Source organism: Lissotriton vulgaris, chromosome 9 (assembly GCF_964263255.1).
Source record: "Lissotriton vulgaris chromosome 9, aLisVul1.2, whole genome shotgun sequence".
NCBI classification, from domain to species: domain Eukaryota; kingdom Metazoa; phylum Chordata; class Amphibia; order Caudata; family Salamandridae; genus Lissotriton; species Lissotriton vulgaris.
In genome coordinates this window covers 436,081,008-436,107,569 of record NC_141697.1, presented here as the reverse complement: position 1 = coordinate 436,107,569, position 26,562 = coordinate 436,081,008, and the positions used below count along the sequence as shown (strand labels likewise).

The 26,562-nt window shown below is 50.2% G+C and overlaps 1 protein-coding gene across 1 annotated transcript in view; it reads right to left on the bottom strand.

Moving 5' to 3' along the window:
• The window catches only part of TDRD9 (tudor domain containing 9), a 2,495,642-nt gene that overhangs the window by 1,974,052 nt on the left and 495,028 nt on the right, over positions 1 to 26,562 (bottom strand). Inside the window, exon 6 of the mRNA XM_086937885.1 lies at positions 25,009 to 25,089. Coding sequence (XP_086794011.1) covers positions 25,009 to 25,089 — 81 coding nt within the window. The remainder of the gene's footprint in view (positions 1 to 25,008; positions 25,090 to 26,562) is intronic.

Here is a 26,562-nt window from a genome sequence, read left to right as displayed (position 1 = left end):
CCGAATCTCGCCTGGTTTCGCTTTTGTTTCTGCTGCCATTTTGTTGTTTGCCTCCCAGCCCATCTCTCCACCCCGCTCCCGCCTCCCAGCTGCTGCTCCCTCGCTCCGCCCCCCCCCAATATCCACTTATGTCAGAGAAGATTACGCGCAGCATTCACGCGCAGAGGACGCGCCCCATGCGCGCCAAAGGTAAGCCCGTCTATGCCCGTCTGCGCCTGGACAGCGCCCAGCGCCAGGCCCCCTGGTCCCCGCAAATTCCACTCCACCCGCATAGCGTACGACTCCGCAACCCTCTCTGCTCTCAATTTCGGCAGTCTCCCAAACTGCTACCAAGCCGCCCCAGGACACACCCATGGATCCTTCATCTGCCACTCCTGCAAGTTCGACTGTATCAGGACCCACACTAAATCCACAAACGCCAAACAGAATTCCGACCCTAACCATCTGAAGTGCATGCTGCTAAACACCCGATCTGTCCACAAACACGCCACTGAATTATGGAACCTACTAGACACCAATACGCCGGACGTCGCCTTTCTTACAGAAACTTGGATAAACGCCTCATCTGCACCCGACCTCGCCAAAGCCTTCTCGAACGGTTACAAGATCATTCGATAAGATCACATCAACCAAACAGGAGGAGGCATAACCATCGTCCATAAGAACACCATCCGCATCACGACCAGTTCCGATGACAACCTCACAACTGCCGAACACCTTCACTTCCAGATTCACACCGACCCTAAGACCACACTCAGAGGCACCCTCATCTACAGACCACCAGGACCCCGCACACAATTAAGCGAAGACATCACCGACTTCATCAGCCCACACGCCCTCCCCTCCGAGGAGTACTTTCTCCTAGGGGACCTCAACTTCCACCTGGAAAAGAACAACGACAGAAACACCACCACCCTTCTGGACAACCTCGTTAATCTCGGACTCAAACAATTGGTAAACACCCCCACCCACTACACCGGTCACACACTCGACCCAATCTTCTCCTCCAGCAAGCACATCTTCAATCACGCCACAGAACTCCATTGGACGGACCACTGCTGCGTCCACTTCAATTACAGAAAGACCACGACCCACCACCACCCACAACAAATCCCCCGCAGAAACTGGAACAAAATTACCACCGACTAGCTCAACACATCGCTTTTTCAAAACCCTCCCGCTAAATCCCTGGACCCAAATGAAGCAGCCATCAACCTCACACAATGCATCACACATTGCGCTAACGAATTAGCACCCTTGAAAATCAATCACAACAAACCAGGTATCAAAAAAGCCCCCTGGTTCAATGACGAACTTAAGAAATCCAAAAAGACCTGCCGCACCCTCGAGAAAGCCTGGCGAAAAAACCCAACCACAAACAACATGACCGCCCTCAAGAACGCCACCCGTAAACACCATCAGCTAATCCGATCCACCAAGAAATCAGCATTCAAGGATCGACTCAACAACAACGCCCACAACAGCATGGAACTCTTCAACATCGTCAAAGAGTTTACCAACCCCAGCGCCAGCACCAATGACATCACCCCCTCTCAAGACCTCTGCGACTCTCTAGCCTCGTTCTTCCACAGCAAAATCGATGACATACATAACAGCTTTGGCGAACAGTCCACCCCCCTCACCACCACCGAACTGAAACCCACCACCACCACCCTTGACGCCTGGGACCCAATCAGCACCGTATACACCATCCGCTTGAATTCCATTCACTCCGGATCACCAACCGACCCATGCCCTCACCACATCTTCAACAACGCCGACTCCATCATCGCACCCCATCTCCGGGATATCATCAACTGCTCCCTCAACAGCCATCTTCCCAAAAAGCTGGAAACATGCCGAACTCAGTGCTCTACTGAAGAAACCCACAGCAGACCTGACTGAACTTAAGAATTATCGCCCCATCTCGCTCCTCCCTTTCCCTGCCAAGGTAATAGAGAAGACCGTCAACAATCAGCTCGGTGCCTTCCTCAAGTCCAACGGCTCCCTCGACCCATCACAGTCCGGCTTCCGAGCCAAACAGCACCGAAACCACCCTCATCGCAGCCACAGACGACATTCGAACACTTCTTGACAACGAAGAAACCGTTGCCCTCATCCTACTGGACCTCTCCGCAGCGTCAAGTCAAGTCAAGTCATAAAATTTGTATAGCGCACTACATACCCAGAGGGTTTCAAGGCGCTTAGGAAGGGGAGGAGGATTATTTGTCAAATATCCACGTTTTAAGCTGCTTTCTGAACGCTAGGTGGTTCTGGGTGAGGCGAAGGTAAGCGGGGAGTGAGTTCCATGTTTTAGCAGCCAGGTATGAAAAGGATCTGCCTCCCATGGTGGTCTTGTTGATGCGAGGTACAGTGGCGAAGGCTTGGCTGGAAGAACGTAGTTGGCGGGAGGGGGTGTAGAAGGACAGTTGAGAGTTGAGGCAATCTGGTCCGATGTCGTAGAGTGATTTGTGTGCGTGGGTAAGCAGTCGGAAAGTGATCCTCTTATTGACGGGTAGCCAGTGGAGGTCTTTAAGGTGACCAGAGATGTGTTCGTTGCGTGGGATGTCTAATATGAGCCTGGCTGAGGCGTTTTGGATTCGTTGGAGTTTCTTCTGGAGTTTAGCGGTGGTACCTGCGTAGAGGGTGTTTCCGTAGTCCAGTCGGCTCGTGACCAGAGCGTGGGTGACTGTTTTCCTTGTTTCGGAGGGGATCCAGCGAAATGTTTTTCTGAGCATGCGAAGAATGTTGAAGCAGGAAGAGGATACGGCGCTGACTTGTCTGTTCATTGAGAGTGAAGAATCCATGATGACGCCAAGGTTCCGTGCGTGGTCTGTCGGGATGGGTGCTTTTCCGAGGGCTTCCGGCCACCAGGAGTCGTCCCAAGCAGAGGGGGATGTACCTAAGATGAGGACTTCTGTTTTGTCTGAGTTCAGTTTCAGACGGCTTTGTTTCATCCATTCGGCGACTTCTTTCATTCCTTCGTGTAGGTTAGTTTTGGCGGTGCTGGGGTCCTTGGTGAGAGAAAGGATCAGTTGAGTGTCATCCGCGTAAGAGATGATGTTGAGGTTGTGTTGGCGGGCGATGGCCGCGAGGGGGCTCATGTATACGTTGAAGAGGGTGGGACTGAGTGAGGATCCTTGAGGTACGCCGCAGATGACTTCAGAGGCCTCGGACTTGAATGGAGGAAGGCGGACTCTCTGGGTTCTTCCGGTGAGGAACGAGGTGATCCATTCAAGTGCTTTTCCTTGGATTCCGATGTTATTGAGGCGTTGTAGAAGGGTGCTGTGGCAGACTGTGTCGAATGCTGCAGAGAGGTCGAGGAGGATGAGGGCGACTGTGTCTCCATTGTCCAGTAGAGTTTGAATGTCGTCTGTTGCTGCGATGAGGGCGGTCTCAGTGCTGTGTTTTGCTCGGAAGCCAGATTGTGAGGGGTCGAGGGATTTGTTGGCTTCGAGGAAGGCGGCGAGCTGGTTGTTGACGGCTTTCTCGATGACTTTGGCCGGGAATGGAAGCAGCGAGATGGGGCGGTAATTTTTGAGTTCGGTGGGGTCCGCTGTTGGTTTTTTCAGAAGGGCGGTGAGTTCAGCGTGTTTCCAGTCTTCTGGGAAGGTAGCGGAGTTGAAGGAGCAGTTGATGACGTCTCGGAGGTGCGGTGCTATGACGGAGTCTGCTTTGTTGAAGATGTGGTGAGGGCATGGGTCTGTGGGGGATCCAGAGTGGATGGAATTCATCAGGCGGATGGTGTCCTCAGTGGAGATTGGGTTCCAGGCGTTAAGGGTGTTTACGGGGGGAAGATGGTCAGCAGATGGTAGGGTGGGTTGGTTTCCGGGTTGGTTGTCAAAGCTGTTGTGGATGTCTGCAATCTTGTTGTGGAAAAAAGAGGCTAGGGAGTCGCAGAGGGTTTGAGAGGGGGTGATGTCGTTGGAGTTGGCCGAGGGGTTGGAAAATTCCTTGACGATGTTGAAAAGTTCCTTGCTGTTGTGGGCGTTGTTGTCAAGTCGATCCTTGAATGCTGTTTTCTTGGCTTTTCGGATCAGTTGGTGGTGAGTGCGGGTGGCGCTTTTGAAGGCGTCCTTGGTGCTGGTGGTTGGGTCTTTTTTCCAGGCCTTTTCAAGGGAGCGGCAGAGTTTCTTGGATTTCTTAAGATCATCGTTGAACCATGAGGCCTTCTTGCTGCCAGGTTTGCTTTGACGTTTTTTCAGTGGTGCTAAGGTGTCGGCGGTGTTGGATAACCATAGGGTGAGGTTGGCGGCGGCTTCGTTGGCGTTAGAAGAGAGGGCTGGGGAGTTTCGAAGGAGCGATGCGGAGATTTGGTCCGTGGTGATTTTGTTCCAGTTTCTTTGCAGGGTAGGTTGGGAGTGGTTGATGGGTTTCGGCTTGTTGTAGGTGAAGTGAACGCAGCTGTGGTCGGTCCATAGGAGATCCGTAGTGTGGCTGAAGGAGACATGATTGCTGGAAGTGAAGATGGGGTCGAGTGTGTGACCTGCGATGTGGGTGGGGGAAGTGACTAGTTGTTTAAGTCCGAGGTTGGCGAGGTTGTCCACGAGGGTGGCGGTGTTGTGGTCGTTTATCTTTTCAAGGTGAAAGTTGAGGTCTCCCAGAAGAATATAGTCTTTGGAGGGGAGCGCGTGTGGAGAGATGAAGTCCGTGATGTCTTCACTGAATTTTGCGCGGGGTCCTGGTGGTCTGTAGAGGAGAGTGCCTCTGAGTGTGGTTTTGGGGTCGATGTGGATCTGGAAGTGAAGGTGTTCGGAGTTGGCGAGGTTGGTGTCAGAGCTGGTTGAGATGCGGATAGATTTCTTATGGACGATAGCGATTCCTCCTCCTGTGTGGCTGGTACGGTCTTTGCGAGTGATCTTATAGTCTTCAGGGATGGCAATGGTGATGTCTGGTGCGGAGGAAGCATTCATCCATGTTTCCGTAAGGAAGGCGACGTCTGGAGAGAAGGTGTCTAGTAGGTTCCATAGGTCAATGGCGTGCCTGTGCACCGATCGGGTGTTGAGAAGGATGCATTTTAGGTGGTTGGGGTCGGGAATCTGTGGTGTAGTCGTAGCGGAGATGTTGTCGGTGCCGCTGAATTTGCAGGAGTAGCAGGAGAAAGGTCCATGGGTGTGTCCAGGGGCGGCTTGGACGCAGTTGGGGGCGCGACCGGGGTTAAGGGCTAGGAGGGTGGCGGCATCGTAGGTAACGCGGGGGGGCTGGGCAGAGCGAGGGGCAGGGGGTCTGGCGCTGGGCGCGGTCCAGGCACGGATGGGCGAAGACGGGCTTACCTTTGGCGCACCTTCGGCGCGGATTGGGCGCGGACGCTGCGCGTGAACGCTGCGCGCGGGAACTACTGTCATATATGGATAGTGGAGGGGGAGGGGCGAGGGCGGCTCAGCTGGGAGGCGGGGCGGGCTCCAGGGATCACAACAACAACAAAATGGAGGCGGAGGGGGGAGCACAGCGTCGCGCTAGTCAGAACGCGCAAATATAGTGAAAGCGGCACGTATAATTAATTACAGAACGCGCAAATATAGTGAAAGCGGCACGTATAATTAATTAAATAACAAAAAGAACAATACAAGGAAAAGAATTGGACTGGATCATCTCGTTCCTCATCGGAAGAACCCAGAGAGTCCGCCTCCCCCCCTTTAGATCACAGGCCACTGAAGTCATCTGCGGCTTACCTCAAGGATCCTCGCTCAGCCCCACCCTCTTCGTCTACATGAGCCCCCTCGCAGCCATCGCACGCCAAAACAACCTCAACATCATCTCCTACGCTGACGACACACAGCTGATCCTCTCGCTCACCAAATACCCAAACACTGCCAAAACCAACCTACACGAAGGGATGAAAGAAGTAGCCGAGTGGATGAACAGCCGTTTCAAACTAAATTCAGACAAGACTGAAGTTCTCATCCTAGGATCATCCCCCTCTTCCTGGGACGACTCATGGTGGCCACCAGCCCGGGGCACCGCACCCAAACCAACGGACCATGCTCGCAACCTAGGATTCATTCTAGGCTCCTCCCTCTCGATGACCAGACAAGTCAACGCCGTCTCATCATCATGCTTTAATATCCTACGTATGCTCAAAAAGATCTTCCGCTGGATCTCTACGGAAACAAGAAAGACGGTCACCCATGCACTTGTCACAAGCCGACTAGACTACGGAAACACCCTCTACACCGGAACCACAGCCAAATTACTGAAAAAACTTCAACGCATTCTGAACGCATCCGCCCGACTCATCCTAGACATACCCCGCCACAACCACATATCCGGTCACCTGAGAGACCTCCACTGGCTCCCCATCAACAAGAGAATAACGTTCCGTCTCCTCACCCACGCACACAAAGCCCTCTACGACCTAGGACCCAAAAACCTCAACACGCGCCTGACCTTCTACACCCCCACCCGCCAACTACGATCGTGTAATCAAGCCCTCGCCGCGATTCCACGCGAGATCAAGCATGGGAGGAATATCTTTCTCCTACTTAGCAGCCAAAACGTGGAATTTTCTCCCCTCCCACCTCCACCTTACACAGAACCACCTATCCTTCAGAAAACAACTCAAAACTTGGATATTTGATAAATAACTTTCCCCCCCTCCCTCAAGCGCCTGGGTGAGTAGTGCGCTATACAAATTTTAACTTGACTTGACTGACCCCCCCTTCAAAGGGCGTTGAAAAACAGGAACCTACACCAGGCAGTGCCATATTTAGACAGGTGTTATGACTTGAGTGGTGCTACCTGTGGCAAAGCTGCTGCTTTTGAAAGGTTTTCTTGGATTCTGCTCCAAGATGGTGACCAGAGCAGACTGAGCTGCTGTCATTTGCCACAATTCTTGTTGCAGCTCCCCGTTGGATGGTGGAGCAGTGAGGTAGTACACTAGATGGCTCTGTGGGCCCTCACCAGTTGGTGAGTGGTCTTGTGGTGGCTAGCCCAAAGGAAACACCCTCAGCTTCAATGTATGCTGGTGAGCCCACAGAGAAAGAAGGAGGCAGGTGGGGTGTGCAGTCTGAGACTCCCTGGACCGACTCTGGGACAGAGGTGCGGAGTTTGCCACTCAGAGTGCCAAGAAAAAGCCTGGAGAAAGAAGAGCAGGTTTAGAGTAGATGCCGAGCCCAACCGACCAGCTGAAAGGGGAAGCATGGGGGCCCTGTGAGCAATTGTGGAGAGTCATGGGGCGGCCTTGAAACGTGTGGACCCTGTGTGGCTAGGGAAGAAAGCCACAAGGGAGTTGCTCCACCGCCCTCCTGGGGAGAAAACTCAAGATTGTGGATGCCCGACATATGATGTGAACATCCTGAAGACTGGGGTCACACGGTTCCAGTTTGCCCATATGTGGCAGAAGAAAGATTGTGACAATCAGTATGTCGGGAAGCCTCCGCCCATGGAACCAGCTGAACTAAGAAGGTGTAACATTACTAGGGGAGAGCAGGGGACAAACACGTGGGGCGCACATCAGCAGGAGTTAGTATAAACTTGAGAAGAAGGGGTTGTGGTGAATGCTGGTGGTTAGACACCATATCCCCCTACATCTCTGGGAAACGTGAGCTCCAAAAACTTCAGGCAGCCAAGTTCTATACACATCCTGCATGAAAGATCACATCTGCCAGAAGATCATAAATGGCACCTGTCTCTTGCATATGTCTCTGCTAATACAAAGAGGTGACCAACACAATGTAACAGATGATTTACATTCGGGCTACTAACAAGTAACCTTGCGTAGTTCAGCAATGTTAGTGGCATAACATACTGGAACTTTGACAAAGGAAGAGTTCAAGGCCTGCCTTGCTGAGTTGATATGAAACATTTATAATTCACTCACACAAAAAATGCCTGAGCCCCACAAGGAAATTAGAGAATAGGTTCAATATCAGAGAACTAGATCAAATACTCAAAAAAATAGATGCGCAACTGAAAATTTTTCTTAGAAATGGATCAGCTAACTAATGCCACATTTTTCCATATGGAGTCGCAAATCCAATGGCTCACTTCCATAAGCGAAGATTTGGAAAACACATCAAGACAATGTACTGCCAACATCAACAACCTTGAAGAAGGCACTGAAGGAAAGAATATAGTGGCATGCTTCATTCTAATAGCAAATAATATAGCCAGAGCAAGGGAGCATAAATCGTTTCAGTTCCAAGGAAGCGGCGTGTCTCTATTCTGCGGCTTAACAGCCACTGCACAGCAGTGTCGCAGAGACTTTTGTAAAGTAACACAAGAGCTGTCCAGTAAAAAGTTCAAACATGGATGCCTGCTTCCGGATGGCCTGCAATTCAAAAGGAACTGCAGGGATAATACAATCTAGTCACCAAGGGAGGGCATTAAACTGGTTAGGCCGAGGTAAGGAGAGTTCAGACAAGAATGGTCCAGGATCATCCCAAGAGGATCCCAAGGCGAGAGCATGGCAATCACCAAACCCACATTCGGAAAAGCATATAACCCTCAAATGAGACCGTAAAAGCAGACCGGCACAGAAATGATGATCCTAGGATAACTCGGAGCCAGGGCAGCATGTAGTGCTTACAATGGACATCAATGGAAGTGTAAGGCAGCAGAATGGGTTATGCAACAGTAAAGTGCTGGATGGTGCTCAGCGAGGGCGCACTGATGATGCAATAGAAGGATGGCCTAATAATGCTGAGGTGTGGAGACTAATTGTAGCTTTGATCGGTGGGAGTTGAAAAATGGAGTAAGAAGCAGATCGGAGCACAGCAGACGTGCACTGAAACTCAGGATAAGTGATCCCAGAGCCCATACCAGTATTAGCCCCCATGAGGCTTAGGCAGTGTACAAGGCAACAATTACTAGCTTTCGGGATTCAACAACTTCTGTACTAAGTTTGATTTTTGTGTTTGGTTTTGAGGAATTATTTTTCCTATAGGCAGGTTTGGGGAACCGGAGTCACACACAACTTGCACTACAGAAGAGATAATGGGCGCACATATGAGATGTAAAGTTGTAGGCAGTTAAGCATTCAAACTACTGTCATTGAATGGCAGGGGCTTAACTCCCCTAATAAGAGGAACAGGGATTGGAGGTATCGCAGGTAGTCAGACCCAGGTATAATCTTCCTCCACTAAAAGAACCCACATTCCTATGACGGACACAAACAGTATGAGACATAGGTCCTACCCCCAGCAGTTCTGGGTGTCAGCAAAGTAGACTTCAGTGGGGGTGGCAATCTTATTTAAAAGAAGTAGGACGGTGGAAGAGCCCTTGCTCATTAGGGACGAAGAGGGCTGTTTTGTCATCCTCCGTGTTAAGCTACAAGGGGAGTTGAATACGTTTCTGAATATTTGTGGCCCCAACACACAAAGACAATTTCTTTTCCCTCGTTTTTAAAGATCATATCGGGCAGATAACTTGTATGTTAATTATGAGAGTCGATCTTAACTTTATCAAGGACGCAGTGTTGAATAAGAGCTCAAGCTTCATCGAATACGAAAACTATACCTAAGAAATTAAGAGAACATTTCAACGATCAGAGCCTGACGAACAAGTTACTTACCTTCGGTAACGATATATCTGTAAGAAACATTAGTTAGTATTAAATTCCTTACCTTAGAATATCCCCAGGTGTCAGTCTGGATCCGGAAACTTTTGCGTAGCAGTACCCCTGCGCGTCGGTAGGCGTCGTCTGCAGGCGTCCCCTGCGGCTCCGCGTCCGTCGTCGGCGTTGTGCGCCGTGATGACGTCGCTGGAGTATATAGACGCCGCCTCCGCGCGCTGACGTCAGTTCTTTGTACACAGCTTTTCCGCGCCAGAACACGCAGAGCCATGTGAGAACCAACACTGGTGCCATTTGAAACTAGGGCCCTGAAAGGGATGTCCTTAACCCTAGGTATCAGTTCGCAGAACGGGGAGGATGGGTGGGTCGGTAAGGAATCTAATACTAACTAATGTTTCTTAAAGATATATCGTTACCGAAGGTAAGTAACTTGTTCATCTGAAAGAAACACGTTAGTATTAGATTCCTTACCTTAGAATAGATACCCCAGCAATACCAACCCCGGTGGTGGGTCTGCGAACCAATACATTCCTACACCAGAAAGTCCTGGAGGACAGAACGGCCAAAGAAGCCATCCCTCCGGACTGGACTATCCAGGCAGTAGTGCCTCGCAAAGGTGTGCAGCGAGGCCCACGTAGCCGCCTGGCAAATGTCCTGCAAAGGGACTCCCCGGCCCAAGGCAGTAGTAGCCGCCGTGGCCCGAGTGGAATGGGCCCTCAGCCCAACAGGAGGCTCCTTCCGAGCCAGAGAGTAGCACGCTTTGATGCACAGAACGACCCACCGAGAGATGGTCCGTTTATGTACCGCCCGTCCCTTCTTCGCACCCACGTAGCCAACAAATAGTTGGTCATCCACCCGGAACTGGCGTGTGCGATCCATATAAAACGAAAGCGCACGTTTTGGGTCCAGACGATGGAGCCGCTCTTCATCCTTTGAAGGATGCGGAGGCAGGAAGAAGGAGGGGAGGGTGATGGACTGCCCGATGTGAAAAGCAGAAACTACTTTGGGCAGGAAAGAAGGTCTAGTTCTCAGAACCACCTTGTCTGGATGGATGGACAAGAAAGGAGGTTTGACAGAAAGAGCCTGGAGCTCACTCACTCTCCTGGCAGAGGTGATGGCAACCAGGAAGGCCGTCTTTAAAGTCAGGAGACGGAGAGGACAGGAATGAAGTGGCTCAAAGGGAGCACACATCAAGAAGGTCATAACCAGGTTCAAGTCCCACTGAGGCATCACAAACGGAACAGGTGAATACATGTGTGTGATGCCCTTCAAGAATCTCGTTACAATGGGGGACTTGAACAAAGAAGGCTGATCAGGAAGCCTTAGAAAGGCTGAAAGGGCCGAAAGGTAGCCCTTGATAGTGCCCAGAAGAGAGCCCTGCTGGGCAAGAGAGAGAAGAAAAAGAAGGACCTCAGAAAGAGGGGCAGAAAGAGGGTCCACAGCCTTTGCTGTGCACCATGCCACAAATCTGTTCCACCGACAGGCGTATACCAACTTTGTGGAGGGACGCCTGGCTGCCAGAATCACATCACAGACTTCAGGAGGCAAGTCAAATGGCCCCAACTGTCGCCGCTCAATCTCCAAGCATGGAGGTGGAGACTGGACAGGTTCGAGTGGAGGACCGTCCCCTGCTGCTGCGACAGAAGGTCCTCCTGAAGGGGCAGGCAGATCGGGGGACCGACTGACATGCTGAGTAGCTCGGGATACCAGTACCTTCGAGCCCAGTCCGGAGCCACAAGGATAACTTGGGCCCGGTCGCGCCTGATCTTCTTCAGCACTCTGGGCAGAAGTGGTATAGGCGGAAAGGCGTATAACAGACCGCAACTCCACTCGCGCCGAAAGGCGGCGCCGTGCGAGTGCCGTCTTGGAAACTCCAACGCGCAGAACTGATGGCATTGCGCGTTCTCTTCTGTGGCGAATAGATCTAACCAAGGCTCTCCCCATTGCAGAAAGAGGCCTTGCGCCACGTCCGAGTTCAGACGCCATTTGTGATCCATCGAGCACCGACGGCTGAGTTCGTACGCCCTGGCGTTCAGAGAACCTGCCAGGTGTTGAACCGTCAGAGTCACGCCCTGACGTTCCAGCCATTGCCAGAGGCGCAGAGTCTCCTGGCAAAGGGTCCACGACTCCACCCCGCCCTGTTTGTTGCAGTACCACATGGCGGTGGTGTTGTCCGTGAACACCTGCACTACAGTCCCATTGACAAAGGGGAGGAATGCCTTCAGTGCTAGACGAATCGCCCGTAGCTCCAACAGGTTGATATGGAGCCGGGACTCCGCCGGAGACCAGATGCCTCTGATTTCCGCCTCCCCAGCCCTGGAGGGACGCGTCCGTCACGACAACGTGCTCCGGTTGGGGAAGGGAGAGGGATCTGCCTCTGACCCAATCGCGGTCCGTAAGCCACCACTGCAGTTGTCTCGCAGTGCCCTCCGAGATCAAGACGTGGTGGGACAAGTTGCCCTGATGCTGGGCCCACTGAAACTTCAGGTCCCACTGCAGAGCCCGCATCCGCCACCGGGCGTGATGCACCAGAAGGATGCAGGAAGCCATCAGCCCCAGCAGCCGCAGCGTCAACCTGACCGAAACCCGGGATAGCGGCTGAAAGATGGGAATCAAAGCCTGTATGTCCCGGACCCGCCGTTCCGGAGGATAAACCCGAAACTGCGCCGAGTCCAGAACCGCTCCGATGAAAAGGAGCTTTTGAGAGGGACACAGGTGTGATTTCGGCACATTGATGGAGAACCCCAGCTCGTGCAAGAGGTCTGCCGTCATCTGAAGGTGGTGGACGACTGTCTGGGGCGAGCCCGCCTTCAACAACCAGTCGTCTAGGTAGGGGAAGACTGAAACCCCTAACCTGCGCAGATGGGCTGCGACCACCGCCAACACCTTTGTGAACACCCGTGGGGCGCTGGTAAGGCCGAAGGGGAGCACGATAAACTGAAAGTGCTCCTGGCCTACCGTGAACCGCAGGTAACGCCGGTGGGCCGGCAGGACGGGGATGTGAAAATACGCATCCTGCAAGTCCAACGCTACCATCCAGTCTTGCGGGTCTAGAGCAGCCAAGACCTGAGCTAATGTCAACATCTTGAACTTCTCCTTCCGGAGGAAGCCGTTGACGTTCCGTAGATCCAAGATAGGACGTAGGCCCCCTTTGTCCTTCTTGGGCACCAGAAAGTAGTGGGAATAGCAACCACGCCCTACTTCTGGCCCAGGAACGCGCTCGATGGCCCCCTTGGCCAAGAGGCCCGTAACTTCCTCCTGCAGAAGTGACAAGTAGTCCCCCGACAGACGGTGGTTCTGCGGTGGCATGGCTGGAGGATTGGTCTCGAAGGGGAGGGAGTAGCCCCTTCGGACGAGTTGCAGCACCCACCTGTCCGATGTGATTGCGCGCCAGCGGGCGTGGTGATGGCGAACCCTGCCACCCACTGGCGTCACATGGGCCTGAAAGCATGGACTAGGAGGATTTGGAGGCTGTTGCTGCTGAGGGAGGTGTGGTCTGACCCCGCCGTTGACCCCGACCGCCTCCACGGCGGATTCCACGGCCGCCACCGCGTTGATAGGATTGTTGCGGCACGTGGCTGGCAGCACGTGTGGGGACGCCCCTTCCTTGGCCACGAAAGGAGCGAAACGAACCCGTTTGCTGGCGCTGGGTCGAGAGACCCAAGGACTTGGCTGTGACCCTGGAGTCCTTAAAGCGCTCCAGCGCGTGGTCCGCCTTGTCACCAAACAGGCGACAGCCATCAAACGGCATGTCCATCAAGGCATTCTGGACATCTGCCGAAAAGTTGGCGGATCTCAGCCAGGCGTGGCGACGAATCGCCACCGTCGTGGACATCGATCTGCCCAGCGAGTCGGTCGTATCAAGACCACACCGTATGGAATATTTTGCTGCATCTCGGCCCTCAGCCACAGCCTTGCCGAGCTTTGCCCGCACCTCCAAGGGGCATTCTGGCAGCAGTTCCGCGACCGTATCCCACACAGAGTGGGTGTAGCGGCCCAAGAGGCAAGCGGTGTTGCAAGACCGCAGTCCCAAACTCAGGGACGAGAAGACCTTCTTGCCATACTGGTCGTACCTCTTAGATTCCCGGTCGGGCGGGGCCGACGGGAATGCGGTCTGGGAAGTCTAGGCCTGGATCACCAGACTCTCAGGGGTGGGATGGGTGGACAGGAACTTGGGGTCGTCCGGACACGGACGGTGGCGTCTGGCCACGTTCCTATCAACAGGCGAACCTGAAGAGGGCCTGGACCACGTGCCCAAAAGAACGTCCGACAAGGCTTCGTTAAACGGCAGCAGTGGCTCCTGTGGGCATGACTGCGGTTTTAAGACCTCAGTGAGGATGTTAGGCCTCACGGCCGCGACGGGGAGCTCAAGGTGTAAGGCCTTGGCAGCCCTCATCAACACCACTGAATAAGCAGCCCCCTCCTCCGATGCCACGGTAGGAGGCGAGACAAAGCCAGGGTTAGGAGAGTCGTCCAGACCACTGGCATCACCCAAATCACCTGTCCAGTCCACGTCGTACTGACACTCACGTGACAGAGGGTCCTCAGACCCCTCCCTACCCTCTCCGTACTCTACATCATCTCCATATTCGGAGTCAACAATGTAGACCGGCTCCTCGGGGTTCACAGGCCCCATCGGCGTTGAGCCCGGCGTCGAGCGACGCCGGTCCGACTCCGCGTCCGGATTCGGGGAGGGCATGGGGACGACGCCGCCCGGAGCCGGCACCGCAGAACCAGCGCCGCGCGGGGACGGCGTCGGGGGTAACCCCAATGGAATCGGCGCCGGAGAGGCCGGTAGACCAGCCGGCGTCGACCCCGAAGGCCCCTGCGGCGCCGGGGTCGGAGCCGTCGGCGGCACTGGGGCCGGAGCACCCGATGGCGTCGAGGCAGGGACACCCGAGCCGCTAGGGCCCCCGGACGGTAGCACTGGGCCCGAAGGCGCCCTAGGCCCCGTCGGAGGAGTGAGCGCCCTCATGGCCATGAGGAACGCCTCAATCTCCTCGGGCGTCGCGCCTAGCCCAGGGACCGGAGGGTATGGAGCAGGCCGCGCCGGCGACTCTCGCGGAGCCGTGGATGTGGGGTCACCCGAACACCCGGCCGCGTCGCGCGAGCGTCGGGGGGAGTCGGAGGTACGATGACGACGCCCCGACTTCTTGTGCTTCCTACCTGAGGAACCAGACGAATGGTGACGACTTCCGGAGCGCTCGGCACGGCTCCGTGACCGCTCCCTCGAACGCTTCCTGGACCTTTGGCTGGACCGGGACCGCTCTCGACGCGGGGCCGACACCCGGAGCTTGAGCAGCTTGCGGGACCGCTCCCGTCTAGCCTTATTAGTCAAGGCCCGGCAATCAACGCAGGCGTCCACGTCGTGGTCGGGGCCCAGGCACCGGAGGCAGAGTCGGTGATGGTCCGTGACCGACATCGTGCGGTCACAACCGTCACAATTCTTGAAACCGGGCATCCTACCGGCACCAAAAAAGTATAAGAAGATTACAAAACTTGGTCAAAAGACCGGAGTACTGCTCTTCGGATCTGCGCTTACTGGCGCGGAAAAAAGAAGAACTGACGTCAGCGCGCGGAGGCGGCGTCTATATACTCCAGCGACGTCATCACGGCGCACGACGCCGACGACGGACGCGGAGCCGCAGGGGACGCCTGCAGACGACGCCTACCGACGCGCAGGGGTACTGCTACGCAAAAGTTTCCGGATCCAGACTGACGCCTGGGGATATTCTAAGGTAAGGAATCTAATACTAACGTGTTTCTTTCAGATTGAGATATACACGCTGGGGAACTAAGGACTCTGTGTACTCCTCTGTTCATAGAACATATACTAACACTGATTACTTATTCCTTTCTAGGAATCCTTTACATAGAATGCTCAGTGGGCAACTGAAAGGAGGCACTCTTTCAGACCACGCTAAGCTGGAGTTTGAACGCGAAGGGGCAAACCGTTGTGCTGCAGAGGGCATTGGAGAATTCAGATGCACTACTTTAAAGGCCGCTGGGAGGACTTAAGAAATGGCAACCTTAACTATATGGTAATGAATGATTCAAAAGACAGACACGCTGGGATGCATTCAAGGGGACTACTAGAGTTGTGGTCAGGGAAATCATTCAGGGAGCACAAGATGACATCCTGACTGATAATACATTGCTAAGCGAACTAGCTAACCAACAAATAAAAACTCCCCAACACTTAAGCTGGCCAGAGACATTGCCACACAAAGTACAACTGCAAATACCACACACTAAAAAAAGCAGAGCTAGCCCTCTTTAGAATAAAAAAATCTATGAAATGTATACTAAGTCAAACCATCTCTTTGGCATGAGAATCTGAGCACAAAGGGCAAAATCCTACAGAGCAGAGATTCTAACAGTAGAAAGGTGCCTTACAGATGACGAAAGCAAGAAAAGGGAAGCAAGAAAAGGGACACATTTGTTAAGTTCTATAAATATTTATACTCTGCTGACCAGTCTGACAATTGTGAAATGTCTGCATTCCTGGATCAGGCACTTGAAGCAAAAAACACCAGGCAATGGATAACGAAACGGAACTGGATAAACCAACAGACGCATAGGAGGTGCCTGGAAAGTGTCCTAAGCAGAATAGGTTTAGGGCCTGTGATGAGGGGAATGGATCTTGGTTAACTTCCATTGCCTGAGAGTTTAAGAGTTAATGGCATAAGCCCTCAAGAAATTAATCTGCTAAGAGGGACCGGCTGTCCCAAATTGCCCTTCTAGTTCTCCGTGACCACTGATCTGTTGTAATTACACACACAACAATCACCAATGATAAGAGGGTAACCTTTGGGCATAATGACCATAAGATACGTATATTTGCAGACAATGTGCTTTCTACAAGCACAGAGCCTGAAACTACTCTTCCAAAGGCCATAAAAGCCCTGGAAGTATGTAATCAGATATCGTAGTTCACAATCAATAAATGTAAATCGTAAATCCTCAACATTAACCTCCCGCCTGGACAAGTAAGGAACACATCCACTATTGGATACTTAGGCATTCTAATTCAAGAGCATTTACAAACTGGGCTAGGTTTAACTGGCCCTCCCTGAAAGCACAAATTGCATCGGACCTCGTTAGATGGCATGGGCTGTACATAACATAGCTGGGGAAACTCACTGTGATTAAAATGAACATACTACTCAGTCGTCTGTATCTATTTCAGACATTGCCACTGCCATACCAATACCAGAAATCCAATCTCTGTAACATACGCTGCTATCACTTCTTTGAGCTGAAGAGAGGACTAGAATAGCCTAAAATGTGTTGATGATGTCACATGAAAAAGGCGGATTGGCGTGCCCAGATATATTAAAGTACTACTACGCAACACACCTGGGGGTTGTTGAATGGTACCAACGAGAAACAGAGAAACAATGGACACATATTGAACAAGCCCTGTCAGGAGGCCCCAATGGGATACTCTGTGGATATCCAAGGTGCAAAGTTCAGGCAATCTCTATATTTCTACTGTATCCAAAAACAGCACTCCTGATATGGGATAGAGTGGCAGTTAAGGGAGACCATATCACATATCTGTCGCTGCTCCTCCTACATCAGAATCCTGGCTTAATCTAGCCTTGAAAGGGAAAAAGATTTGATAGATGGCAGTCAGGTGAATGCCTCCTGCTAAGAGACCTATTTACGAAGGGCAACATGAAGGTTTTTATTGAGTGCAAACCCGTTTTGGGGGGTAAATGAGCAGGAGGGACTACAATATGCGCAAATATGCGACTGGGTATTACAACCGTGTAGGTATATGGCAGCCCCCATACAATTAAATGCCACTGAAGCTTTTCCATCTAAATTTGAATCCACTAAAGATCTGATCTCAAATATATATTCCATTCTATATTTTGGGGGATACTTTACAAATTAAAACTACCAATACCAATGAGAGTTAGACCTGAGGAGGCAATTCACTGAAGCTTAATGAGGGTGTTTGTCATGGTATACTGAAACAGCTTCGGAGTATAACACACAGGGAGACAGAATATAAACTCAGGATGAAGTTGTACTTTATGCCACAGACCACATACCATATGCCTGCATACATCAGACAAGTGTAGGAGGTGTGGAACTGGGTTAGCAATGCTCTCACAGATATGCTGGGATTGCACTAAAATCCAGCTGTTCTGGAAGGAAGTGCTGAATCGCAGAAACAAAATGGTGGGGCAGCCGATAGAGAAACGGTCCTGAGAATGTACTGTTGCGACTTGACAAACAGATATGTGATTAACAAGGTTCTATTCACTCACATACTAGGGCTGGGCAAGCGATTTAACTGCGAGATTCTGAGCAAAAAGCTTATCCTCCCACCCATATCTCATTATGGAAAGCATAAATGTTGCGATAAAAAGCCCTTGAAAAACTCACAATTAATAGGCAAGAAACTTATAAAAAGTTGGTAAAAGTATGGGATTACTCAAACAGTTACTTTACATCAAAGTCATTGGTGAGGGATTACACACTTGAATAGACAGCGCTGGGATGATTCAAAACTATGTAAGAAGTGTGGTCTTCTCAAAATGGTGAATAGAGGGGGACATATCAATGGTGTGGGTCAGTGTACATCCGTTCTGGGGTAGGTTGTGGTTCGGGGGGGCTTAAGCATTTGTCAATAAGATGGAACTATCTTCTTGATGGCCCGATATAAACTTCAGTGTTCTGCAGTTGTTAATCTTTGAAACTGAGCAGTTAGGGCTTGATTAACATCAATTTCAATGTTTCTTTACCAGTTGACATTGGCATTGTTGTATGTTTCACACTCCCTTTATAAGATTATTAAAATGTGTTGGGGAGAAAATAATTGTTTTCTAAATTTAGCCTAACATGTGGGGATATTCAAAAGGAGAGGAATGGTGAGGGAGCAATTATCTATCAGAAGACGACAGCATTGCCCACGTTGCTCTTCATATTCAGCAACTCTAGAACAAACCAAGAGAAGGCACTGCCCGAGAAAAGTGGTGTCTTCCGCCAAGAGGGGGGTCATTCAGTTCAGCGGTTCTCAATGTATCAGAAAGTAAATGTTCCTATGGAGTTAAAATAAAAAATGCACTTATTTTTAACATCCATTTTCAGTTGTCACCCGCTGGACAGATCTGCTTCTAACGTGGCATACCAAAATGTAGAGGTTAATTACATTTCATGCAGATTTAGTAAATTGTTCTAACGTTATAAGCAGAAAACGTTTTTTCATGGGAAATTGAAACGGAAATGTAACTACAAAATATATGGCTCTTTCATTGATGTCCACCAATGTCAAAGTTTAGTCCTGCTGTATCAAAATGTTCATAAAACTCCCAATACTCCCATTTTGCACGCCCCTCTGGCTATTTTACAATCGCTGCATGCCCTACAGTAACATCCTTTGCCAGAAGCATTGGCCCTTTCACCCCCATGCGAAATTCCCCTCACATTTCCAAATTGATGAGGGTTCAAGCAGCTATTTCAACTGTACTATCTCATCATGTTTATATGCACATAATATCAAAGTTCCCAGAAAAAAACATGTAAGTATGGTACAGGTGTTTGGCGGGATGGCCTGTGATGCGTGAATGAGAAAGACTACTAACTACAGGTCATCCTTAAGCTATTTCTTGACTTTCATACAGTGGACCACCTACTTCTATTAAGATTAGTGACCGTGGCCCATGTGGACACCACTATTCTAAAAAGATATAAGTTTTCTAAATTTCCTATTGCCAGTTACCCTCATTGGGTTCACCGCAAACAGTACACACCATCATTTCGAAGAAGATGTTTTGACAAATACAAGAAGAAAAACTGTATGACAATTGGGAATCTGAACACAAAACAGGGAATGAATAAGATTGAGCAACTGAAAACTAGATTAATCCTCTCCAACACTGAGAGATTTCAATAACGACTAATTAATAACTGCTGGAAGACAGGTAGGACTCTATGGACTAAAGCGCGCCCAAAGGGTACTTTGGTGACCTCTAGCAGAATGCTAAGCCTTGTAACGTTGGTCAGATAGTGCGCATCTTGTTTCACATTTATACTCCTGCTCGAAATTTGTTGCTGTCTGTATTTGTTTGAATTTACAAATAAAGGTTTTTGGAATCTTAAAAAAAAAAATCATTATTGCATAACCCATACTATAAATACCATTCAGAACTATAACGACCTGACAACTTAAGGGCTTTATGAACTGTCTTTATTTTTGTTTACAAGCTCTGTCAGTTCCTGATGTGTACTTCTACCACGCTGTACTTTTTTCGAGAAGACTAAGTTCTAATCAAATCAAATCAAATAAGCTTTATTCGGTTTTTGTTTAAAACCATAAAAGCAACAAAGAAATACAAAACATGTATACATAACTCAACATATCATTTGCTAAGTAAAAAAGAAAAACCAACTATTATAAACAAGCTAAAATCAATTTGTCCCTTCAGGTGAATAGAAAAGTATTTACAAAAATCGGGAAAAAAGGGTAGTTGTTGGTAGCACACGGTTCATGGCATCCCCTTTTACCAAGAATTATGGTTCCATGTCGCTTGCCTTAGGGACGGGTAGGGTCGGGGGCCGGGATAAAAATCGTACAAGTCCCAAATGCGAATGGGACCATCTCCCTCTTTGGGTTGGGAGGATCGCAAATAGGGGACGATGTTCATAGTTTTGAATTTAATTAAAATAAGGTCGGCCGGAATGTTTTTGGGCGATGTACCAAGCCACCCCACCCTCCTGACCCTCAATATGCCGCCATCTAAAGCAGGTGGCAATGGTCTGTGTTGTTTTAGCCAGGAGATGGTTTTATTTAACAAGTCCTGATGAGATTCAAATTTGCCCTCAATATGTGCAGGGACCCCAGAAAGAAGAGTCACGAAGGGGGCAGCTTCTGGAGGTAGGTTGATCCAATTCCTGCTTTCATGTGCAAACCTGGGTAGTCTATGGGGTGCAGGTACGGAGTTAGAAATAATGTTCCGGCCTCTTGGATTGGGTGGAGAGATGAGGGGTTCAGGAATTTGAGCTTTCATAGGTGTCGTGGGTTTAAGGTTTTCTTTGATGCAGGGGAGAATAGGGTGAATGGATGCGGCAGTTGTTTCAGTTGGGATAGGGTTCCTTGATAATTTATTTTCAATACTGGTCAACCTGTCTCCCAGCTCATTTATTTTAGTAATCAGGGGTGATAGTGCGGTTGTTAGCAATTGTTCGATCTGTGCCAGCAGGGTCAATTGAAGTGGTGAAACTGGGTCAGGTGTTTTGTTCAACGCCTCAGTTGGCAATATTATTGGTGGATTGGCAGGTTGTAGTGAGGGACTAGTGCACATTTTATCGGTATGCTCAATGTCAATGTCATTTACCTAATCGGCATCTCTACCCACTATAGGGGGGGTAGATACATTCAGGGCGTAGTTCGTTCCACACAGGGCATTCAGCTCCTCCCAAATAGACATGGTGTAAAAACAGTGCAATGTCAGAATCGATATGAATAGATACAGTACCTCCAAGTTCGTAGCAGCCAAATGGGGTGGCCCGACCCGGCCTCTTCGTGCCTCTGAGGGCCACAGAGGGCCCGCCCTTTGCCCGGGCTTAGCTCGGCGTCCTGCTCGCGTCCCGCGGAGCGGAGCAGTGCGCTGTTTGTAGGCGCCTCCTGGCGCGTCTGTCGTGTCAAAGTGCAGCGCCGCCGCTCAGCCTGCCGGGAGATGTGGTCCCGGGGCGGCGGCGCTGTGGACTGGGCAGATTGACTCCTGGCGGTGGCGGCTGTAGTGGGGGCCTCTTCGCCTCCCCCCTTCTCCCTTATTATTATTATTATTATTATTATTATTATTATTGGGCATTTATTAAGCGCCTGGTTACGCCACTGGCGTGTCCCCGCGCTATGGTAAGTGAAATGACTGTCCCCCCTCCTCCTAACCCAGCTGTCTACTGAAAGAGATAAGTCTTAAGTTTTTTCCTAAACTGGATCTCAGAAGGCTCCAGCCGAAGTTCCAGTGGCAGTTTGTTCCAGCATATGGGAGCGAGGTATCTGAAGGACCTGCCTCCCATCCGAGCTTTAGATATTCTTGGAACTTTTAACAGCCCAACCTGCGAGGACCGAAGACTGCGTGTAGGCTCGTAGTAGGCTACTAAGCTCTGGAGCGGGAGAGGTGCCTTGCCGTACAAAATACGGTGGCAGGTGGAAAGGGCCTTGAACTTTACTCTCCTCTCAATGGGGAGCCAATGGAGCGCTCGCAAGGCTGGCTTGGCGGAAGATCTCCTAGGGAGTCTAAGGACCAACCGCGCTGCCGCATTTTGAAGAACCTGCAAGCGACCGATGACCTTGCCTGTGGCCCCCAAATAAAGCAGGTTCCCGTAATCAAGTCGGGAGGTGACCAAGGCATGTACCAGCGTCCGACGAGCAGAGATAGGAAGCAGGTCTAAGACTTTCCTAAGAACTCTCAGAACGCTGAAACATACCCCCGCCACCCGACCGACATGTGGGCCAAAGGTGAGGTCCTTATCGACCCACACGCCCAGATTCCTAGCCTCCCGGCAGGGAGCGGGGACTTCCCCCAGACAAGGTGGCCACCACGCCGACGACCACGCCGACGGTACACCCCCCACCACGAGCACCTCGGTCTTGCTCCCGTTCAACTTTAAACAGTTGGCAGACATCCAGGCCGCAAGGTCTTTCATGCAATTCCTGAAGATGTCTGCCGCAAGACCGGGCGCTCGCGATAGGGAGATGACCAGCTGCGTGTCATCGGCATAGGACACCAAGCGGAGGCCGTGACCCTCCACAATAGCCGCTAGGGGGGAAACGTAAATATTAAATAGAGTTGGGCTCAGGGACGAACCCTGAGGGACGCCCTGGCCCAACTCAATCTCCCTGGAATAGCACTCACCCAGTCTGACCTGAAAGCATCTCTCAGAGAGGAAGGACTTGATCCAGCCAAGCGCAGCACCTGTCACCCCACCTTCACTCAGACACTGTAGCAAGGTGGAATGTGCTACAGTGTCGAATGCTGCGCTTAGGTCTAAAAGGATCAGTGCCATCGTCTGGCCCTCGTCTACTCCCTGTCTAAGAGCTTCTACCGCCACGAGGAGAGCGGACTCCGTCGAGTGGCGGGGACGGAAGCCAAACTGCGAGTTGTGGAGTAGCGAAGCCGTCTCCACAAACTGCATGAGCTGTATATTGGCTGTTTTTTCCGCCACCTTCGCCATGTAGGGGAGGAGGGAGATAGGACGGAGGTTGTCCAATTTATCAAAGCTGACATTGGCCTTTTTTTGCAGGGGAAGTACCACCGCCTGCTTCCAGGCCTTCGGGACCACCTGAGACTCAAAAGAGACGTCCAAAAGCTGACGGACGTAGGGCTCTAGCACTGGTAAGCTATCCTTAAGCCGGCTCGGGGTAGTCGGGTCTCTGGGGGAACCGGATTTGATGGATCCACATATACGGAGAAGCTCCGTTGTGGAAGGAGTGACAAACATGGTCAACCGATGTTCCCCTTCCCTTCGAGGGAGTTCCACGGGGGCAGTGCCTCTATCTGTCTTCTGGGGGAAGGAGTTGTAAATGTTGGAGACTTTAATTGCAAAGTACTCCGCAATGCGATTGCAGCCCTCCGTGGTGCAGAGCTCCTTCGGTGCTGTGGCAGTTTTTCCTATTGCAATGGATTTATAAATAGAGAAAAGCTCCTTGGTAGACTGTTTGGCTTCCTCAATTTTATTGCAATAATACGATGATTTGGCCTTCCTAATCATCATATGATATGCCCGCCTGCAATCCATATAAGTAGTTTTGGCCTGTGCGGAGTATGCAATCCTCCATTGCCTTTCGGCGCGTTTGCATGCAGCCTTGGCCGTTCGCAGATCTTCATTATACCAAGGTGCCGACCGTTGTATTCGGCCGCCTGATTTCGACAAGCCAAGCGGTGCCACCTGATTCAGGGCTTCAAAGATGCGTTGGTCAAAGTTGGCATTGACTTCATCAGCCCCGTCCCCCACGGGAATACCTTTCTCGGTAAGTGCCAGATTGAATTTGGCCTGGGAGAACGCCGTCCATTTCCGCCTAGGATGTTTATCAGCGGGAGGGTCATTAGGACGGGGTTCCTGTAATTCAATGGTAAAAGGGACGAGGAAGTGATCAGACCATGCAATGGGAATCGGGGCATGGGCGTCCACTTGACTCCAGTTGGCAAAAACTGGGTCCAGAAGGTGGCCCAACTTATGAGTAGGCAACAGTACCTTCTGCTCAAATTGTAGGTTAGCCATCGTGTGGCATAGCTCGCTCGCCACTTTGTCCGAGGGGGTATCTAGGTGAAGGTTCAGATCCCCTAGGACCAGATATTTGTCCGAGCGCAGAGCAGCTTCTGTAACACCTTCCACTAGCTCTTCAACGAAGGCAGTAGAAGAGCCTGGAGGACGATAGATTAGCAAGCCTTTCAGAGTGAAGCAGCCATTAATCAAAATGGAAAAGGCGCCAGCTTCACTGCCGTCGATCGCCATGCGATCCAGCTGGCATTGGTAATCTCGCCGCGCAACAATGGCTATCCCACCCCCTCTCCCACGTGGTCTATCTAGCCTTTGTATGCCATAGCCCTAAGGCGAGTTTGTGTTGTCCCCCGCGCTCTGCCGAGCAGAGCGCTGTTTGTAGGCGCCTCCTGGCGCGTCTGTCGTGTCAAAGTGCAGCGCCGCCGCTCAGCCTGCCGGGAGATGTGATCCCGGGGCGGCGGCGCTGTGGACTGGGCAGATTGACTCCTGGCGGTGGCGGCTGTAGTGGGGGCCTCTTCGCCTCCCCCCTTCTCCCTAAGGTGAGTGGTGTTGTCCCCCCTAAATTTCCTAGTAATTACCTTTGTACCTTTTAGGTGGAGAGCGCTGCACTACATACGATAACCCATATATGGTCGCTGGAGTGGAGCAGAGTGGGGAAAAGAAGCTTCAGGTTAGAGGATCTGTATGGGTGGGGTTTGTTGACAAGGCATTTCCCCCACCCTCTATGGGCACGTTTGGGTTCCATTTAATTGTGCCCTCATGGCAGCAGTGGGCGTGGCAGACAACGAGGTTAAATTTGCTACAACTGCAATCCTAAAATATTTGAGGAGAGTGAAAATAAGCCATAGTATTATAACGAAAGGTTAAAAGTAGTAATTATTGCATTGATTTAAGCGCAGTACTGCGGGTGCTGCTCAAGGCAAACTCTGGCAATACCCTAGTGGGAAAAAGACGAGGCATGGCTAATTGTCAGTTTGCATGCATCTCTATATTCAGGGCTGAAAAGATCAAAGTTTAAAAAGCTCTGCACTCAATTTATAACAACTGCATGGTTCTTAAAGTCACATGGGGAAAATCATACCTAGGAAAAGTCGAGACTGTTGATCAGATGTGTGGCTTATCATAACATAAATCACTTAGGTCATCACCTTAAAATCCCAGGAGAAGATTAACAAAGTACAGCTCTTCACACTGCTTATTGGTCTTTGATTAATATTGACAGCTTATTTACATATGAAATGACAAGTGGGACTTACTTTCACCGATCGTGAATTTTTTCGTAGAAGTTTGCGTATGACCAACAACAAGAAGTCCATTTCCTCAGTACGTTCGTGCACCTGTGAAATTTGATAAGATGTTACATTACCAAGCGGAAATACAATGAAAAGTGCATTTGATTTCCTAGCATCAGAGGTCTCATTTTTCCTTTTCAGTAAGGATCTAAGAAATGTGGAAACTAATTCTGGTTTACAATCCAAATGACCTCGAAGCCTAACTGGCAATACTTTAGTTTTATTATGTACCAAGAAAGGAGCCACACAACTCTCCTCACTCTCCTTTGTTGCCATATGACTATCTGTACCGGGCACCGAAGAATCACCATAATACAGTTTTCTCCTCCAATTTGGAATCATAGGTGTACAATATGGTGGTTTATTCAAAACATTTACCGTCCTTCCTGTTTGCGACATGGAAAGAAATGCTGCATTACTTCGTATTCGTGTACAACGTCTGCACGTGCATGCTATTTTTATTAAAACTGATTTTTAGGTTGGACCATTTATCTTCGTCAGCATTAGAACATATGAATATTATGACCGCCATTTAAAACTTTGAGCTAATAAAGCATCTTTCAAAAGTTCTGCCCTAAAATCAGTTATCAATAAAGCACAGTTTTTTCACATAGATACTTGATTTTATCTGATGCTGTGGATGCTTGTGACTACAATGCACAGCATGAAAAAAACATGTTATGTAGGAGAAGAAAAGGAACGAGTTATGAAAAATGTTGTGGGAAAGTGCTATTTCCTCAATAATAGTAGCAAATGGAGCCCCTCTGTTGAACAAACTGAATTAGATGAGTTAAGCTGTAAACTCAAATACTTATGATAGGGAGTAGGAAGATGAAGACTGCATTTTAAGTGCTGAACTTAAATGCATGGCCAGCAAAATATTATATAGCAGATACTTTTGAATAATGGCTCAGCATTTTTGTTGCATGTTTAAGAAAACCTGTGTGTATATCTCTCCTAAGTGAATATATATTATTTTACAGCCTTGAGAGAAAGCGTTACTGTTATACCTGCTGCTCAACCAGTGTGACTGTGATGAGAGAATGTTGGTGAGTGGAATGTTGGTGAGTGTGTGATGTCAGTTGGTGAATGGGCTGAGCAGCAGGAAGGCTGCTCCTGGTGGTGCTCTGCTTAACATCTTATCCTAAATAAATCTACATGAATAAACTACCTGGACTGGACCATCTTTTATTCACCACATTTTGGCGACGATTTTATTCTAAAGAACCTGCATGTGCCACCTGATGGGATCGCAACTTTCAAGCTTGAAGTAACTGAACTAAAGCTGAAGCAATTTAAGTTGATTTTGAAGAAGCTGGCAGCCCTCAGCCCCACCAGTGACCACAAGACAGGTCAACCTCAACCTGGGAGTGTCAGTTCCTTCTGCCTTTTCCGTCTTACTGACTGCTGTGATCATGGAAGAGGTGTCTGTCTCGTACTGCCTTGGCAGTGTGTAAGTAATACTTTATTTGATTTGTGAAAATCATAAAAGGGTGGGTCTTACCACCATGGGATAAA